This window comes from Babylonia areolata, chromosome 12 (genome assembly GCF_041734735.1).
Source record: "Babylonia areolata isolate BAREFJ2019XMU chromosome 12, ASM4173473v1, whole genome shotgun sequence".
Taxonomy (NCBI): domain Eukaryota; kingdom Metazoa; phylum Mollusca; class Gastropoda; order Neogastropoda; family Buccinidae; genus Babylonia; species Babylonia areolata.
The window spans coordinates 4,711,119-4,732,255 of NC_134887.1; the positions used below are offsets into that span (position 1 = coordinate 4,711,119).

General features: G+C 40.1%; 1 protein-coding gene across 1 annotated transcript; it reads right to left on the bottom strand.

The window, feature by feature from the left end:
- Nucleotides 1–410: 410 nt before the first annotated feature.
- Nucleotides 411–20,601, bottom strand: LOC143288345 (uncharacterized). The gene is made up of 7 exons (XM_076596724.1): nt 20,458–20,601; nt 14,682–14,740; nt 12,794–12,816; nt 10,681–10,786; nt 7,403–7,573; nt 5,147–5,215; nt 411–1,154 (listed from the first exon to the last, which is right to left on the bottom strand). The coding sequence occupies exons 1-7, from the start codon at nt 20,547–20,549 to the stop codon at nt 1,069–1,071; spliced, it is 606 nt and encodes a 201-aa protein (XP_076452839.1). The 5' UTR covers nt 20,550–20,601; the 3' UTR covers nt 411–1,068.
- Between the last annotated feature and the right edge of the window lie 536 nt (nt 20,602–21,137).

Sequence of the window (21,137 nt, forward strand, 5' to 3'; positions counted from 1 at the left end):
AAATAAATAAATAAATAAATAAACCACTAGTGTATATATATATATATATATATATATATATATACGGATTTCACCCCTGGTACAGGGTACTCATTTAAAAAAGAAAAAAAAAGAAAGAAACCACCACACAATATAAATGTTCCATTGTTTCAAATTGTCAAGACAGGCCAAAAGCACACCAAAAAACAAAAAAAAAACCGTACAAGATTTTACCCCCAAAAAAATGTTCAAGAAGAAATCCAATTTCCAGTAGTACCAGTTAGTTTGTGCACAAATAAATAAGTTTTTAAAAGCTGTGGTTCCTTTACACCTTTTTAAAATCCTTTATTATGTTTATCAGTGTGTGTAAAATTGTAATCACCTGCTCTTGTCAACAAATACTCCAATTGGTTCCTTTCTGACATATGGGGAAAAAAAGTCAAAATCAAATGATGTAAGTTAAATGTACATGAACAGAACTGTTTCAAAGATTCAATGTGAATCATCTTTCATTATTGATCATTTTTTTCTTCCATTAAATCTGACAATCACTGATCTTGTTTCGGGATCACTCATACATGGACCACATATCTCAACAACAAAATAATACAGACACATAAAAATCAGACAATTTCCAAAACCTGATTTGTTATTCCAGAATGCAATTTGTATCTCGCAAAGTTACAGCATCCTTTGGTTTTTGTTTGTTTCATTATGTTTAGTTTTTGTTTGTTTGAAGCTTTGAACCAAAAGAATAAAGAATTGAATAAACTTTTAAAACATTTTAAACCAAGTCCTGGGGACTTCTTTTACCACACACACACACACACATACACACACCACACAGTATATTACAGCACACTGGTAACACCCTAAACTCACATCAGTCCCTACCGCCATGGAATCCAAACAGAAAAGGCAAACCTCTTGTCTCCAGTAAAAAAAAAAAAAAAAAAAAAAAGCGACCAGTACACACTTTAGCCACACCAAAGTGACACAAGCCAACCGACGCACACATGTAATGATGTTCACAGAACGCTTGACACATGCAGCCACTCAGATCCAGTGTGTCTAACTCTACCACACATCTCAGCTCTGCTCCGGTTTGTGTTTTTTGGCCGGGGGTCCGTCCTGATCCAGGGACGTCTCAGGCTCCAGCACCGGGGGCCCAGAGTCTGACAACACAGTGTTGCCTGTTATCACTGAACATATGGTGTATAATGTGTGATATGTATGTCATCACTGTGAACATGTGGGGTTGATGTATGTCATCACTGAACATGTAATGTTGATGCATGGCATCACTGAACATATACTGTTGATGTATGTCATCTCTGAACATGTGTTGATGTATGTCATCTCTGAACATGTGGTGTTGATGTATGTCATCTCTGAACATGTAATGTTGATGTATGTCATCTCTGAACATGTGGTGTTGATGCATGTCATCTCTGAACATATACTGTTGATGTATGTCATCAATGAACATGTGGTGTTGATGCATGTCATCTCTGAACATATACTGTTGATGTATGTCATCTCTGAACATGTAATGTTGATGTATGTCATCTCTGAACATGTAATGTTGATGTATGACATCTCTGAACATGTAATGTTGATGCATGTCATCACTGAACATGTGGTGTTGATGTATGTGAGCACTGAACATGTGTTGATGTATGTGACCATTGAACATATGGTTTTGATGTATGTGAGCAGTGAACATATGGTGTTGATGTATGTCATCACTGAACATGTGGTGTTGATGTATGTCATCACTGAACATGTGGTGTTGATGTATGTGAGCACTGAACATATGGTGTTGATGCATGTCATCACTGAACATATGGTGTTGATGTATGTGAGCACTGAACATGTGGTGTTGATGTATGTGAACACTGAACATATGGTGTTGATGTATGTGAGCACTGAAAGGTGATTGCACTGAACATGTGGTGTTGATGTATGTGAGCACTGAACATATGGTGTTGATGTATGTGAGCACTGAACATGTGGTGTTGATGTATGTGAACACTGAATAAATGGTGTTGATGTATGTCATCACTGAACATGTGGTGTTGATGTATGCAATCACTCTGAGCAGACTGTGTCGACACACAAGCATATTTTTTGTGCTGAAACATTATAATCCATTGTGTTCATGACTCAGCTCTTTCAAAACATCCTGAACAGAATGCTGTTTGTCAACACGCTGAACATGGTCACTGTCACGTGCGACAGTGCAGTGACGGGAGAAAAAGGAAATTTGGGTCAACTTGACCCCTCGAATATGTCATGATTTTCGTTGTTTTTTTTTTTTCTTTTTTCTTTCTTTCCATGTGTGCATGCGTGCATGTGTGTGTGCGTGTGTACGCACGCGTGCGTGTGTGTTCCTGCCCTCCCTCGTGGTCAGCTCAGGTTGTTGTTTTTTTTTCTCGTGCATGAATACCTGCAGGTTAAGCTGAGCTACAGGTTTGATGGACAAAAAAACTCACTAGTCGATGTCGTGGGCATTTGAAGATGTTTTAATCACTGACATTTGTACCCGGTCAGGGAGAGGTGGTTGTTTTTTTCAAATCCTGCTCAATTCATTTTGGAGTTTGAAAGGGTTGTTTTTTTTCTAATACGGTTCGGTTTTGGGGCCTCCAGTGCCACTGCATTTCCTGGGTCCTTGTTTTTTCCCCCTCACGAGCTCTTGAGGTGAGTCATGTTGGAAGGGAGTGAAGAGTGTTGGTTTTGTTTTGTTTTTCTTTTGACAGGGAGCTGCCACTGATATGTATTTCAGTTTTTGTTGCTGTATTTTAAAATACACTTCAATTTCAGTGCAGTATAGCTCTACCTATCCTTATGGATCCAGCTTTATGTATATCTATGTGCACACATCTGGGTTTTTTTTTTGTGTGTGTGATAAACAATTTTATTAAGACATTCAGCTGTACGTGTGGGTGTGTGCGAAACCCCTCTGCGTGTCTGCTTTAGCACATGCATCCTGTTTTTCTTGTGCTTGATTCTTGACTCAGTCTTGTTAAAGCTCTGAAGAGCATCAGACAATTCTGGAAAGTTCTGAGGGTGCCTGCATGTTCCCCAGGTGCCCGTGGTCTTCCTGGATTCATGCAACCCACCTTCCCGAGCCTCCGCCATTTTCCTGGGTGCCTGCAGCCTTCCCTAGTGTCCGAGTGTTCCTCGGGTTTGTCACTAATGTGTCCCTGCCGGACATGGAGACAGACTGCCGCCTTGCTGGATAACCTCTGTGCATGGCCTGTCTACACGGGGACTAGGACCTTCAGTGGTTGCCGGCATCTTAGCAGTTTGTCTGTGGCATGGACCATCGGTCTCAGGACCAACGTGAACCAGACATGGTTGTGCATGTGTGAGAGCGGAGGACACAAGGGGCGAGTGTGATTTTTTTTTTCAATTTGTAATATCGGTTACTAAGGTTGGGAGGGGGGATAAAGGGAAATAGTTGTTAAGGCCTCATTGCTGTTTTGGTTGTCAGTATGTCTGTGTGAGTGAGTGAATAAAGTTTTGTATTGTTTATAAATTTTTGGTGTTGGCTGCACTTCACTGAGTATGCGAGGATCCAGAGACCCATTTTTAAAAAAAATTTTCTTTTATTAGATTGCGGGGGGCCTGTCAGGTTGTAGGTGGCTCCTCAACCTTTACTGGTCACATGACAGTCACAATATACATATCTTCAAATTAATGTGTCAAAATGTCATTCCAAACACAATCTCATTTGTTAACACCTTAAAAACCCTTGGTCAATTCATCAAAATTATCAACACTTCTGGGGGAAAAAAAACAAAAAAAAAACAAAAAAACACATCGATTTATTGTGTCAATACTTTTTAAAAACAACAACAAAAACAATGTTGTCTGAACACACTAGTGTCACTATGTCGGAAAGAGCCACATCACAATGTAAGCCAACACGTTGAACACTCTGTGTCAATCCATCAAAAAATATCCAAAATACAATACTGACGTCAACACCCCATTCACTGTGCCAACACATGAACACATCCACAACACGACACGGTCTGAAAACAGTAATTAAATAAATGTCAAAGATGTCCTTGACAGAAATGCTGTTTGTGTCATGGGTTTACAAAGATGGTGTGGATGTTTCTGAAAATGCCCACAAAACAACTTTAATCAGTTTTGTTTGTCAACGCTTGGAAACTGATCCTCGGATCATCCACAATGCAGTGTGCCCTTATCAATGAAAATATTTATGAAAATTTTTAGACAATAGTCACTGAAATGATTGTGTACATCATTGCACTGCATGCAGATGTGAGCACAATCATGTGTGTGTGCATATTTTTTGACTGCCTGGTCTTTCTTAACTCACTCGGGACGACAAGTTTTCTCCCTTGCTTTTTTCCCCACAGACGGCCCATTTGTAAAGGTTTGGAAAAAAAATTACAAAAAAAACAAAATACAGAGTAAGAAAATGAAACTTTCAGAACTGGTTTATTACGTGTTGAACTATTACATAAAAAAAAAATCAAATTTCTCATCTTATTTTTACAGTTTTGCCATATGTAGAAAATACTGCCAATTTTTCACCCCGAATCACCATACCCATGCTTGCTTTCTGCATTAAATTTGCTTTCTTCTTCATCATCATCCACCTCTTCAATGTCCGACCCTTCAGTTTGTAACATTTCAAGTACTTCGGCAACCCTAAAATGTTGCCGTCACTGCCTTGTTCGCTTCACAACATTCTGAGAAGAGCCCGCTTTGCTAACAGGCTGGCACGCGAGCAGATGACCGGTCAGTGACTTTGTCAGCGTGTGTGCGAGACGGGCCACACATGGCAGGCTGGCCAATCATACCATTCGATTGTGGAGTGACCCAGAATAGCGCACTCTGCTTGGCTAATCACAAAATCACGTGTACAGCGCGTGATGGATTTTTATTTCTTGAAAATGCTATTCCATTCCGTCGTCTGAAACCGAATACATTTTATGTAGGAATGCTCATGCATTCCTTCGTCCGGAGAGAGTTAACACTCAAATGGATATGTTTCACAAACATTTTTTTGAAATAATAATAGTGAAGATGACTTTTTCAAAGATGAAGGGAATCTCCACGATAATGATTATCCTGAAACAAAACCAATGATGCACATGATATATGAAATGGAAGATCAATCACATACCATTCGTTTCTTCGTTCTGGCTTTCCTGCTTCGCTTTCTGCTCTTGCTCCTCTCGCACCATGCTCATAGCTGGAATAAAAAACAAACGTCCGTCAGTTTCATGACAAGGTTTATGACATGCTTGGAGTATCACATCTGAGCGACCACTGATCAATTAACATCTGGGCTTGATTTCCTTGAGAGGAATCCATATACAATGCACCACATCAGCTAGGCAGACTCCTGACCAGTAGCATAACCCAAAGCACTAGTCAGGCCTTGAGAAACTGAGCACATGCATTTATATATTTCAGCTTAATCACCTACGTAGCGAAACATTCTTGTTTCCAGTTGGAAGAGATGACCACAAGCATCAACAGATAATAAATCAATGGAAAGAAAGAGAGGAAATGAGAGGGAAAAAACTGAGCCATTTGGTACACAGTTTGCTGGAACGCCACACTGCTGCCAGAAAAGAGGGCACTGCATCAACATGCAGGAGAGAGGTACCGCACAAAGGCAGGTCAGAAAACACAGCTACTTTTGATTTCTCAGCTTCAGCAGATTAGTATTCCACAGGAAAGGAATCTGTGGGTCACAGTATAACATTCGTAATCAAAATCACTTTAGTTTGTGGCCCTGTGTGTCAAGTTCTGCTGCTTTGAAAAATGGAATAAGTCAGTACCTTTCTGTTGAAACTATACAAAAAAAAAAAAAACCCCTCTTATTTCTGCTTTTGTGCTTTCAAGAATCAACTGCTGTAATTCTCTTCTTACAGGCTGTCTTGAGCAAGTTCAAAAACTTCAAAACAATTCTGCCTGTCTGACTCTCAGAGTCCCATGTACTGATCACATTTCTCCTCACCTCATTACTCTGCACTGGCTTTCCACTGACCGAGAATTAAATACCAAACTTTTCGGCCTAAAAAGTATAAGGCACTACTTTTTCCCTCAAATGTGACCCCAGCGCCTTACTGGCTGTATGTACCCTGTCTGTGTCTGAAAACGAAATTCTGACATCAACTTAGGGCCACCTGTCACAACAAACTCAACATGTGACAACATTGATGATCACAATAAATGCTCCTGATCATGCTAAACAGCAACACTTTAGCTTTACCATTGTTCCATTCAACATGGTTCATGTCCACCACTGAATCAAACTGAAACCATATCGCATACCACACCAAATTTCAACTGAACATGATCGCAGTGACAGGCGCAATAGCCGAGTGGTTAAAGCGTTGGACTGTTGATCTGAGGGTCCCGGGTTCGAATCACGGTGACGGCGCCTGGTGGGTGAAGGGTGGAGATTTTTACGATCTCCCAGGTTAACATATGTGCAGACCTGCTAGTGCCTGAACCCCCTTCGTGTGTATATGCAAGCTGAAGATCAAATACGCACGTTAAAGATCCTGTAATCCATGTCAGCGTTCGGTGGGTTATGGAAACAAGAACATACCCAGCATGCACACCCCCGAAAACGGAGTATGGCTGCCTACATGGCGGGGTAAAAACGGTCATACACGTAAAAGCCCACTCATGTGCATACGAGTGAACGTGGGAGTTGTAGCCCACAAACGAAGGAGAAGAAGAAGAAGATCGCAGTGTCTGAGTTGGGTATTATCAATGGTGCAGAAGGAGAGAAATCTGAGTGGACTCATTGTTTTTCAAAAGCAGACCGCACAGCAAAATGGCAGATGGCACTGAAAGCAGGGCTTGCAGACTGGATTAACTGGACAAGTACGTTAGCAGGCAGAAAAAAGAAAAGAAGAAAAGGGTGGTGCTCTCACTGTAGCAACACACTTTCCCTGGACAGAGCAGCTCAAATTTCATACAGTAAACTCCGCTGTGACAAAAGAGCAATTTTTTTTTTTAAATCAATAAATACAAATACAGCCCTGAGCTTTAGCACTCACCCACTCTAATTTCTAGGTCACCACTCACCCACTCCAATTTCTAAGTCATCAATCACCCACTCTAATTTCTAAGTCATCAATCACCCACTCTAATTTCAAAGTCACCCACTCTTATTTCTATGTGACTACACCCATTCTAATTCTAGGTCATCACTCACCCACTCTAATTTCAAAGTCACCCACTCATATTTCTAGGTCACCACTCAAATTTCTAAGTCATCAATCACCCACTCTAATTTCAAAGTCACCCACTCTTATTTCTAGGTGACTACACCCATTCTAATTTCTAGGTCACCACTCACCAACTCTCATTTCAAAGTCATCACTACACCCATTCTAATTTCTAGGTCACCACTCACCAACTCTCATTTCTGGGTCAGCGTCGTTGGAGTCCTGGGAATACTCCGGCATGGTGTTGGACTCGGAATTCTCTGGGAAAGACATGTTGGAGTCCTCGTTCAGGTTCTCGCTGTTGCTGCCGAACGACCCTGTGGACGCCTGCGTGTTCTCCTCCGTGTAAACTGACGAGCCTGTCGCACATTGCCATTTAATGTACTGTACTGTATTTTTCAATTTGTACTGTGGTTTGTACTGTACTGTACTGTATTTCAATTTGTACTGTGGTTTGTACTGTACTGTATTTCAATATGTACTGTGGTTTGTACTGTACTGTATTTCAATATGTACTGTGGTTTGTACTGTACTGTACTGTATTTCAATATGTACTGTGGTTTGTACTGTACTGTATTTCAACTTGTACTGTGGTTTGTACTGTACTGTACTGTATTTCAATATGTACTGTGGTTTGTACTGTACTGTACGTATTTCAATATGTACTGTGGTTTGTACTGTACTGTATTTCAATATGTATTGTGGTTTGTACTGTACTGTACTGTATTTCAATATGTACTGTGGATTGTACTGTACTGTACTTTATTTTAGTGCGGTTTGTGCTGAACTGTACTGTGATTTGTATAGGGCTGTACTGTATTTCAGTTTGTACTGTGTTTTGTATTGCACTGTACTGTATTTCAATTTGCACTGAGGTCTGCACTGCATTGTACTGAACTTCAATTTGCACTGAGGTTTGCACTGCATTGTACTGAACTTCAATTTGCACTGAGGTTTGCACTGCATTGTACTGAACTTCAATTTGCACTGAGGTTTGCACTGCACTGTACTGAACTTCAATTTGCACTGAGGTTTGCACTGCACTGTACTGAACTTCAATTTGCACTGAGGTTTGCACTGCACTGTACTGAACTTCAATTTGCACTGAGGTCTGCACTGCACTGTACTGAACTTCAATTTGCACTGAGGTCTGCACTGCATTGTACTTATTTGTAGTGTGGTTTGTACTGCATTGTGATTTGTACTGTGGTTTGTAGTGCACTGTACTACATTGTGATTTGTAGTGTGGTTTGTACTGCACTGTACTGCATTGTGGTTTGTACTGCATTGTGGTTTGTACTGTGGTTTGTACTGCACTGTACTGCATTGTGATTTGTAGAGTAGTTTGTAGTGTGGTTTGTACTGCACTGTACTGCATTGTGGTTTGTAGTGTGGTTTGTACTGCACTGTACTGCATTGTGATTTGTAGAGTAGTTTGTAGTGTGGTTTGTACTGCACTGTACTACATTGTGATTTGTAGAGTAGTTTGTAGTGTGGTTTGTACTGCACTGTACTACATTGTGGTTTGTAGTGTGGTTTGTACTGCACTGTACTACATTGTGGTTTGTAGTGTGGTTTGTACTGCACTGCATTCCGGAAGAAGGAAGGTGGCCGAATGGTTAAGTCGCTCATCTGCCACTACTGTGTCCAGGAGGGTCTGGATTCGATTCCCACTCCTGCGCTTTCTCCCGAGTCTGACTGGAAAAATCAAACTGAGTGTCAGGTCATTCGGATGAGGAGCAGTGCGCACCTGGCACTCTGAAAATTCAAAAGAACCCACGGCAAGGTAAGTGTTGTCCTCTGGCAAAATTCGGCAGAAGAAAGCCACTACGACAGGCACACAAATATATCTGCCTGCATGCACTCAAGGCCTGACTAACGCATTGGGTTATGCTGCTTGCTGGTTAGGCGTCTCTGCCTAGCAGATGTGGTGAAGTGTATATGTGGAATTTGTGGGAATGTGGTGAAGCCTCCGTGAAAAACTTAAACTTACCACTGGTGGAGGTAGAGAATTATTTATTCACGTTCTCCTTGTCCAAAACTTACCATTGGTAGAGGTAGAGAATTCTTTATTCACATTCTCCTTGTCCAAAACTTACCAGTGGTGGAGGGAGAGAATTCTTTATTCACATTCTCCTTGTCCAAAACTTACCAGTGGTGGAGGGAGAGAATTCTTTATTCACATTCTCCTTGTCCAAAACTTACCAGTGGTGGAGGTAGGGAATTCTTTATTCACATTCTCCTTGTCCAAAACTTACCAGTGGTGGAGGGAGAGAATTCTTTATTCACATTCTCCTTGTCCAAAACTTACCAGTGGTGGAGGTAGAGAATTCTTTATTCACATTCTCCTTGTCCAAAACTTACCAGTGGTGGAGGGAGAGAATTCTTTATTCACATTCTCCTTGTCCAAAACTTACCAGTGGTGGAGGTAGGGAATTCTTTATTCACATTCTCCTTGTCCAAAACTTACCAGTGGTGGAGGGAGAGAATTCTTTATTCACGTTCTCCTTGTCCAAAGCTTACCATTGGTAGAGGCAGAGAATTCTTTATTCATGTTCTCCTTGTCCAAAACTTACCAGTGGTGGAGGGAGAGAATTCTTTATTCACATTTTCCTTGTCCAAAACTTACCATTGGTAGAGGCAGAGAATTCTTTATTCACATTCTCCTTGTCCAAAACTTACCTGTGGTGGAGGGAGAGAATTCTTTATTCACGTTCTCCTTGTCCAAAACTTACCATTGGTGGAGGTAGAGAATTCTTTATTCATGTTCTCCTTATCCAAAACTTACCATTGGTAGAGGCAGAGAATTCTTTATTCACGTTCTCCTTGTCCAAACCCTACCATTGGTGGAGGTAGAGAATTCTTTATTCACATTCTCCTTGTCCAAAACTTACCATTGGTGGAGGCAGAGAATTCTTTATTCACGTTCTCCTTATCCAAAACTTACCATTGGTAGAGGCAGAGAATTCTTTATTCACATTCTCCTTGTCCAAACCCTACCATTGGTGGAGGTAGAGAATTCTTTATTCACGTTCTCCTTGTCCAAAACCTACCATTGGTGGAGGCAGAGAATTCTTTATTCATGTTCTCCTTGTCCAAAACTTACCATTGGTGGAGGTGGAGAATTCTTTATTCACAGTCTCCTATTCACATTCTCCTTGTCCAAACCCTACCATTGGTGGAGGCACAGAATTCTTTATTCACGTTCTCCTTGTCCAAAATTTACCATTGGTGGAGGTATAGAATTCTTTATTCACGGTCTCCTATTCACATTCTCCTTGTCCAAAACTTACCATTGGTGGAGGCAGAGAATTCTTTATTCACGTTCTCCTTGTCCAAAACTTACCATTGGTGGAGGTGGAGAATTCTTTATTCACAGTCTCCTTTTCACATTCTTCTTGTCCAAACCCTACCATTGGTGGAGGCAGAGAATTCTTTATTCATGTTCTCCTTGTCCAAAACTTACCATTGGTAGAGGCAGAGAATTCTTTATTCACGTTCTCCTTGTCCACCTGTCCCTTCTTCCCGCCGCGTGTGTGCTTCACAGGAGCTGAGCGGATCCCTACGCGTGGCTGCAAGAGGTGAAGTACGCATTTGAAAAGAGTGCTCAGTCACATACTTTGATACACGCACACATGCACACACAAAAAGCAAATGCGTTTAGTTTCATACACTGTCACACACATGCTCCCACACAGATGACCACATGGACACACACACAGAAACACATCTAGTTTCACAAATCATCACACACATGCGCCTACACAGACTGCTTTGTCACATGCATGCACACACAAAACCGCGTCTAGTTTCACACATCACCACACGCTTGCTCCCGCACAGACTGCGTGCTTGCCTGCTTGCTTAGTCATATATGTGCACGCATGCGCACACAAAAACGCATCTAGTTTCACACACGGTCACACGCATGCTCACACAACACTAGGCATGTACACACACACGCCCACAAACAGTATGAATAAATAATACCAAATAGTTTCAGTGAACACCACCACCACCACCCTCCCACCTCACCACTGATCCATGAAAAAAATTTGAAAAAATTTATCAACTAATTTTTGCAGATTTTATCTTTTTGAAAAAATGTATTCAAAAACCAAAAATTGAAAAAAACAACAAAACAATATTTCTGTAACTGATATAGATGACAACAATCCAGTTTGGGGCTGCAATTGAGAGAATGCAGTTCTCTCCCTTTCATCTCAGTGCGAAGAAGACCCTGGTCTGAAGACACATGAACTGCAGTTCTGACTGAACGAGTCAGGAAATTTTAAATACAACCTAAAATTCCTGTATCATTCTCACTGTGTGTGTGTGTGTGTGTGTGTGTGTGTGTATGCGTGTGCGCACGCGTGTCTGTGTGTGTGTCTGTGTGTACACGTGTGTCTGTGAGTGTGAACAATGTGTGTTTGTGTGGGTTTACATATGTAAATGAGTACACATGTGTGTATGTGTGTACCGGTACATATATGTGTGTGTGTGTGTGTGCTGGACAGTTGCCCCTACTCTCTCCAAAGATCTGTTTTGCATAAAATTTTCATAGTCATACAGAGTTATGTAGAGTATCATGGCTTTACCTCACAACAGATTTCTGTGTGTAAAATTCAGGATGCTGCCCCAAGTGAAATAGCGTTTCCGCAGTGCACCATCACACCTTTGCCCCCCTATATTCCCGTCTCAAGTTTTGTTTTGTTTTTTGTTGCTGTTTTTCACTGCCGTTTTTCTCTATCAAAGCGGCTTTGCCAGAGACAACCTGTACTACTGCTGCAAGTTCTTTTATGTGATCCAGGTGCATGCTGCACTCGGAGGCCTTGGTTGATCGTCTCATCCAAGTAACTAGCACCAGACCATCACTGAAGGTCTGGAAGAGGAGGAAGTAAGTGTCCTGGTATAAATCTGCAACTCGAACCACTGGGCCACATCTACTGTTTGGTATTATACAGGTCAGTGTGTGACTGAAGTGAGAGGGGATAGAAAGAGAAAGCAAAAAACAGTCAGAGAACGAAACGAACGAATCTTTTTAATGAGGGAAGTGGAATAAGCATGCAAATGCTTTTTTACATCCAGCCCTCAGGGCAAAAAGAAATGAAATCAAAATGTTCACAAGATAACAAAAGGTTATAGAAAAACATACATGAAATTCAAATGCACTCAATTGCACAGTAGCATTTACAAGTACATAATCATGATACCTGCATTAATGACAATAACGTATATGAATATGGTAATGAGAGAGATAGAGTGAGTGAGTGAGAGAGAGAGAGAGAGAGAATGAATGAATGAAGGAAGGAAGGAAGGCAGGAATAAATGAATGATAAATGAATGAATGGATCTTATTTCCGATGGCATTAGAGTAAGCAAACAATTGCTTTCTCCAGCCCTCGAAAGGGAAAAAAGTCTAAAGAGACACAGAGAGAGACACATTACATTAAATTATTTCTGTGGATAAAAAAAAAAATTAAATAAAATTAAATTACAAAAACTTTTTTGAACTGCTTTCTGGACAGTCAACTAGTTTAAGGGTAATAACTTTGATGGAGAGATGAAAATTCTCTTACCTGTGCTGGCTCTGAAGAGGTCACTGGGAAAAGAAACATCATCATTGGTCATTTCATTTGACACCTAATGCAGTATAGCAAAACATCATTCAGAATATATTCTTATGTCTTGTGTGATGTTTAAAACTGAAAACAATCATCCAATATTGCACATAATGATAAAAATGTTCATATCATTTATCGATCAAGTATCAACATACATTTCTGCAGAAAATATGGTAAACATGATGGCTGCTTAAAACTCAACAGTTCCTACACACACACACACACACACACACACCAACACTAAAATAATGCAATCAATAAACAGAGAAACTCAAAGCCTTACATTAAAAAAAAAAAAGAAAAAGAAAATAAAGCACACACAGACATACACGCATCCAGTGACAGTATATCCTTACTCTCTTTCATCAACAATTCACTAATTAAGTAACTTCAGTCCTCTCTCCTTCATCAACAATTCACTAATTAAGTAACTTCAGTCCTCTCTCCTTCATCAACAATTCACTAATTAAGTAACTTCAGTCCTCTCTCCTTCATCAACAACTCACTAATTAAGTAACTTCAGTCCTCTCTCCTTCATCAACAATTCACTAATTAAGTAACTTAAGTCCTCTCTCCTTCATCAACAATTCACTAATTAAGTAACTTAAGTCCTCTCTCCTTCATCAACAATTCACTAATTAAGTAACTTAAGTCCTCTCTCCTTCATCAACAATTCACTAATTAAGTAACTTAAGTCCTCTCTCCTTCATCAACAATTCACTAATTAAGTAACTTAAGCCCTTTCTTCCTCAGCTTACCAGTTAACAAGAATAAATCATTTAAACTTAAATTCCAGTCACTAATTACTCTGAATCAGTGTTTTCTTCTTTTTGCTTTAAACTGAGAATGCAATTTTTTTGTTTTTAAACAAATATTTTATTTGTATTGTATCATATTGTATTGTGTTGTGTTGTGAGTGATATTTGTATTGATCTTTTGTCACAAAAGATTTCTCTAGTTTGTGTGAAATTCAGGCTGCTCTCCTCAGGGAGAGTACGTTGCTCCAGTGCAGAGACTCCAATTTTTTCCATTTTTTTCTTTTCTGCCTGCGAGTGTATGTGTTTTCCTGTGAAAGCGGATTTTTCTACAGAGTTTGGCCAGGGACAGCCTCTTTGTTGCAGTATGAGTATGTTCTTTCACGTGTGGCAAAGGCATGCCCCACACTGGACCTCAGTTTTGTCATCCCATCTGAATGACTAGCGTTCAGACCACCATGAAGGGTCTAGTACTGGGGGATGAAAATCAAAAATATGCTGGCAAGTGAGGGATTTGATCCCCTGCACTCAGATTCTTCCATGAGGCCACCACGCCACTTTTGTATTTGTATTTGTATTGCTGTTTATCACAACAGATTTCTCTGTTCTCTCTTTTCACCCAACCGTTAACGCAAAGCGAGTCGCTGTTCTCTTTTTTCACCCAACCGTTAACGCAAAGCGAGTCTCTGTTCTCTTTTTTCACCCAACCGTTAACGCAAAGCGAGTCTCTGTTCTCTCTTTTCACCCAACCGTTAACGCAAAGCGAGTCATCTTCTACAGGTGCTCTTCACAGCACTCACTTCACCACTGGCAAACAATGTTACTGTTAATGAACAAAACTTTTAACAAGATGAGTAGTAATGTTCTCTTGTGAGTCTCTACCAGCTGTCACTGACCCATCATTCAATCCTACTTTCTTTAATCTTTTCGTTTCTTCCTTTTTTCTTTCTTTTTTGTCTTTTTTCTTTTCTTTTTTTTTCTTTTCTTTTTGATAACTTTTCAATGAGTACTGATGGATACAGTTAATTCTGACAGATACTATTTTCGGTATGAAATAAAAGCAGAAGTTTGAAGGGAACAAGACTCACCTGGAACCCATTTGAAAATTTTCATAGTTGTGTCGCCAATAGTCACCCATTTCTTTTCCCTGCACAAGCAAAAAAAAAAAAAAAATTTTACATTATACACTGTGGCAAAGGAACACATCATTTTAAGCTTTAACTAAGTTTAACTTTGTTTAAATTTCAAAGCTTAGTTTTGTCAACATGATGGGGGAAAGTACCATCTTCATTAAACTTACTTACATTTGTAATAAAACAACAAACTACATATGATTAAAATAATGATTCATGTATGTTCTGCAACGAAAATGTGTGGGTATGAACACACACACACACACACACACACACATACACACAGGGTCACTAAGTCACAGACACACAGTCACAGACACAGTTACACACACAGAGAGAGAGAGAGAGAGAGAGAGAGAGAGAGAGAGAGAGAAATAGCTTTCAATTATAAAGGGGGTGGGATCAGCAAAGACTTTCATTACGTAACAATACCAGGAAATGATAAATGTTTAAATAACTTCAGTTATAACTTAATTTCATGTTGAAGACAGTGGTTGTTTTCTTTTATACATGTGTGTGTGTGTGTGTGTGTGTGTGTTGTTGTTGTTGTTGTTTTTAAATCAAATCAGATGTTTTGCATCAAAGTCTGTCTGCACACTGAGGGAAAACAGAGAAAGAGCGACTGACAAGATTGAGAAAAGTTACTTCCGATACACAAACTTCAGCCAAAGACAGGATGGAGGATTTTGGTTTCAAACTGACACCACTTCATCATCTTCACAACACTTGGTGAAAGTCACATGTACGTAGCCCGCAACATTCCAATGCTACTCTCTGATTTTAGATGTCTGAAGAATCTCATGCCCATAAACCCACTGATAAAATCATATTTTGATAAAGCAAAAACACATATATACAGAAGTCACAGGTATAACCGAAATGTGTGCAAACACTATGACACATCTCATATTCTGAAAGTAAAGATAATAAAACTACATGAGACACGTCTTCTTTATTCTGCAGTGGGAAAAGATATAAAATGATTTAACTTGAGATCTGTTCAGTGTCAGTTAAGAGTAAACAAAAAATAGATACTGAGAAAAATGTTGATATTCCAATGAAAATGATATAATGATATAATAATGATAATAATAAAAAGAAAATTATTTTAAAAAAAGAAAAAGAAAAAAAAGAACAAGCACACTGACTGCTCATTAATGCCCTGTGGGAATAGAATTTTGTGAGCAGGAGTGGCTGGGAATCAAAACAGGTGTCTTCAACACCTACAAGGATAAACAAGAGAGGCAAGGCCTTCAAGACTCACCTGTGATAAATTAAGTCCCCTAGCATTAATTACAGAGTAATTTCCCTTTTTTACAATCTGCACCAAAACGTTTGCAAAATAAATAAAAATTCCATGCTTAGCAAAAGCAGTTCCTGTTTGAACAAAAAATGATAATAATGACTGCTCTTGTTGTTGTGTCAGAATAAGAGGTCAAAGTGCCAAGTTTGAGAATACAAAAAATATAACAGTAAATGCAGTTTGCAAGTAATTAGGATTCTTTTTTTCTTTCTTTTTTTTTTTTTTTGTGCCCATCCCAGAGGTGCAATATTGTTTTAAACAAGATGACTGGAAAGAACTGAATTTTTTCCTATTTTTATGCCAAATTTGGTGTCAACTGACAAAGTATTTGCAGAGAAAATGTCAATGTTAAAGTTTACCACGGACACACAGACACACACACACACACACAGACAACCGAACACCGGGTTAAAACATAGACTCACTTTGTTTACACAAGTGAGTCAAAAATACCCACCTGAAAGACTATCCAGAACAACAAAACCCTCTGGCAGACAGGTGGAAATGCTCTCTCCACATGTGTCTGCTGGGCAGCCAAGGCCTGACTGTGTCAGTGGAAGAGTGACTGAGCTGTAAACTTCAGTGCAGACCACCTACACTTCCCCCTCCCCTTTTTCACTGAGAGTGACAAGACATGCTCTGTGAAGGCAGCCAGTCACTGGCAGATCTGACTTGAAATTTTCTGTGGGGCTGTTTATCTATTCTTATAATTATTTAGTAATGAAACAATTACGTCCTCTTTTCCTATGGAATAACTAAACCTCTCAAGTAATGAACCAAATCTGATGACTTGTCATAGCTCAACCAGTCATCACTTTCACTGATTGAGCGTCTCTTCAGTTCAGTTCAGTTACTCATGGAGGTGTCACAGCGTTGGGACAAATCCATATACGCTACACCAGATCTAGATGCTAAGCAGATGCTTGACCAGCAGCATAACCCAATATTCTCAGGTATAAAAAAAAAAATTGTCATCAAATTAAAGAATAAAATAAATTTTCAAAAATTATTAAATAAATATAATATAAAATAAAAATAATTAAGCAAAGTCTCTTTCATTAAGGAGGGCATGCAGACTTAAAGGGGATGTAAATAGAGTTTGTTTTTTTGTTGGTTTTTTTCAATCTTCTCATCTGGGAATTTCTTGCCCTGACCAACGATTTGAACTCTGTGTGTGTGTGTGTGCGCAGGTACATAAAATGATTCACAGCTCTTCTCCACAATGGAAGTGGATGGACATTTGTGTCACACACACGCACACACTCACACCACACAATGTAAAGGGGTGTGGATCATGCTTGCCTGCACGTTATGCATGACCTGAACTTGGTGGAACACTGAACACCGCCCTCCCCTGTACCAACCACACAGGTGTTCCCTCCCCCCCCCCCCCCCCCAACCCCCTCACAGGTGAGCGTTAACTGGTGTGCTGCCTGTGTTACTCCTTGCTTGGCCGTTTCTCAACATGTCAACTGTATTGATAGCTTAAAGCCGAGCCCACCAGTCTGTTTTGCTCAGCACACAATAGGGAAGGAATATGCAATGACTGAGCCAGCCAGCGTGTGTACACACACACGCACACACACAGACACACACACGCACGCCTCCCTTTCCACACACGCTTCCCTTTACCTTCCCTCCACTCCTTTTCATGTTTTGCCGGCTTGCCACTTGTCTAAAAATAGCCCCTGTGCCCAAGCCTTCTTGTGGCAGCCCAGCTCTCTCTCTCTCTCTCTCGGCGACAGGCCTAACGAGGTGGTACGCCTGACAATCATAGTAACTGGGTAATTCCCATCTGTTCTCTTTCTCTTTCCTTTCCCACCCTCCACCTCCCCGCCCACGCTTTTGGACTTGGCTCTGAGCCCAAAATAAACCCGCATACACACACACACGCACAAAAAGTATTGAGGATTTCTGGAGGGGGGAAGTCAAAAGCTATTCTGTGCAGCAAGGCCAGCCCAGTCTGCGAGCCGCCCATGCAGCAGTATTGATCAGAGATGCTTTCTTCAGGCAGCCAGCCTGACTCCCTGCTGTTCTGCTTCCATACCAATTCTTTCCTCCTCCTTTTGCTGTGTCTTGTGGAACCAGAGTCAATGCCAGACCCGTCAGAATCTGACTGAATGATGTTCATGTTCTGATGTTGCTATATAGTGATGAATGGTTCATTATCTATTACAAAAGCGGGAGGGAGGGGAGGGGTGAAAATCTCTATAATACACACCACTTCTATAATTTGTTTAACCTGTTCTTGAAAAGGGGGCAAAGAACAAATGCAGAATTACAATTCATACTATACAAACCGGGCAACCCAATGCAAATAAAATGTTCTGTTTTGCCCTCTTAGTCTGCTGACTCAAATTACTGTTCTGCTGAACAGTCAATCAGCAATGCATGCACATGAATCAAAAAGTACAGCAGAATTTCCAACAAGATTTGAAGCTGCCTGTGAAATGAAATCATGTTTCAGCTCTTCCAAGAACATGTCACAAATTTACAATCCCATGACTTCATATGTGATTCAGGTTCCCACCCCCCAATCCACCCCCAGTGCATGAACAATACTAAGTGGATGTTGGTACATGGTGGTTTTTTTCAGCAAACCCTATACATCTTGCTGCCTTTTTCTTCAAAGGCAACAGATTTTCTTTTCTTTAAAGAAATAAAACTGATAACTATTTTTTTTTAATAATTTAATTGTACCACTACCGGACGCAAGAATGACTTAAATCTGCACTGTTCTACAACATTCACTAGTTATAACTCACAAGTTTACATTAGCTGGTCTGGTACTGTACAACTGGTACTTCAGTCTGCAGAGAAAGTGAAAATCAAAACAGCTAACAGCTTATATTTCTTTCATATTTCATTCAAATCCAGTTTCCATACATGCATACATGAGTGTGTTGAGATTGTGTAGGTGGTTGTGTGTGTGTGTGTGTGTGTGTGTGTGTGTGTGAGAGAGAGATAGTGTGTGTGTGTGTGTGTGTGTGTGTGTGTGTGTGTGTGTGTGTGTGTGTGAGTGAGTGAGTGAGTGAGCGAGTGTGTGTGTGTGTCTGTGTGTGTGTGTGTGTGTGTGTGTGACAGCATGAGCAGGTCCCCATTCCTGCATCATCACTATGTGTGTTCTGTGCGCACATGCATTTTTATTTTATTTTTTTATATATATGTGAAATCTGAAGCATCATACATTCCATTGAAACTGTCACTCAGTCAGCCTGCCAAAATAAACAACAGACACTGACTCAGAAAAAAAAAAAATCTCTCTGGTGCCAGGATTTAAAGCATGCTGAAAAAGGCAATGTAAACAAACCAAACTGGACATGGTGAAACTAGCATCCAGGAAAGGCAAAGCAAGAACATAGTAGACAATCAATCTTTTACTTAAAAAAAATGGGATGATCAACCAAACCAATTATATGAAACTTCATTACTTTGTTTAAATGTGTCAATTAAATAAACATTTTTATTGCATGTGTGTGTTACTGTGTAATCATTTCATCCTAATTATTCAAAACAATTATTTAGATACTCTTAAGTTTGGCCTGCAATACACAAAAATCCATTCCATATATATATGTTCCATTCATTTCAAAGTAGTAAACTGTACTACTTGCTCTAACAAAAATGATATTGAGATGCACCTAACAAAACTAACTATAACTGTGGTCTAGTGTGGATCATGTACTTTTGCTCTTTTCTAAATGCAAGGACAAAAACACAAGCGACAACAGATAAAAACAAGTTTAGTAAAGATCAACAGATAATGAGGCCTGCAGATGAAATGATTAACAAATAGTAAAGTCAGAGTGGTAACTCTCTCTACTATTTGTTTAGTAAAGATCGTTTAAAACCCGAAATCATAACTGTGATCAGAACACAAACTGAACTTGTCTTGATTCAGCTCTGTATATGAGCAGCAGACAATCTCTTGTGACTGCTTCGACTTTCGTTCTTTCGAAATCCGTATGAAATCAACCATGTAGCGAAAGTGACAAAACATGTACTCTCAATGCTGATTAGAGGTTTTCTGTAGTTAATCAAAACACGATAATCCCCAGATGGAAAAAGGCAAAGATTCACACAAGCCTAGACAGAGAAAGAGGAAAAAAATTCACTACGTCCGCCATTGGGTGTACAAAGCCAAGGCAGCCTGACCTACAATTCACAAAATGCCACCGAACTGCCCCCCTTGCCTTCCCTCTCCGTCTGACTGCTTTGAAACAAGGTGTAAATAGCACCACGTGTCTACCGATGCCGCTGTGCGCTTTGCGGAGGGAGGGAGGGAGGCCAACCCATGCCACTAGCGATCGTCAAACTTATCAACGATGGCAACAAGAACAAAGACACTGACGCGCCACTACCCTGCCACATAACATGGTTGGAAGTCGACGTAGACAGAAGCCCCCAGGTTTCGACAAGTCTACTCACCATTTCCTCACTTTATCAATGGCATTGATCACTCTCTTGATGTCTTCTTTTGCCCGACTGCGGGTTTCGGCTCTCACTGACCGCGACAACATTCTATCGAGTGAAGTTACGCTTTGTAATCAAAGCTGAAGCTTTGGGTTCTCGCCAGGGCCAAAAAAAAAAGTACGATTATGGCACAAGTTCCCGGATGCTCTCGAGGCAGACGGCACGCGTTTCTAATGGTATTGGACGCGCACGCAACTTCAAGGGAGACAACATGGGAAATTATTTGGCAACGTCGGTATTTTCTTCCTTTCGTCCCTTGTCTCTTGCTGCATGCATGACCCACAATACTTTGATAAATAGATAAATAAATAAATAGATAAAAAGAAAAATACAATACATAATAGTCAAAACTGGATAGATAAACTAAAAGGAAATTTAAAAAATAAAATTTACGAGTAACACTTGTTTGTTTTTTGGTTTTTTTTTGGGGGGTGGGGGGGGTGGGGGGGGGTTGTGTGTGTGTGTGTTTTTGGTAGTTGTTTTTTTGTTTGTTTTTAATAGATAATGGTGGACTGGAAGAAAAACCATGGAGAGTTTCAGTTTCTGTTATTATGCTGCATCATGTCTGCTGAAAAAAGGAAAAAAAAACAAGATAACAACACTGATAAATTGAAATAGAACACTCAAACAAACAA

Bases quoted from the DNA above. Each gene is read 5' to 3' on its own strand.
- LOC143288345 (XM_076596724.1), bottom strand. From the start codon at position 20,549: ATGTTGTCGCGGTCAGTGAGAGCCGAAACCCGCAGTCGGGCAAAAGAA. The intron at 12,817-14,681 runs GTGAGTCTTGTT...TTCTTTTCCCAG, and splicing joins AATTTTCAAATGGGTTCCAG to TGACCTCTTCAGAGCCAGCA. The intron at 1,155-5,146 runs GTATGTGATTGA...CTGTGTTGTCAG, and splicing joins CCAGAACGAAGAAACGAATG to ACTCTGGGCCCCCGGTGCTG.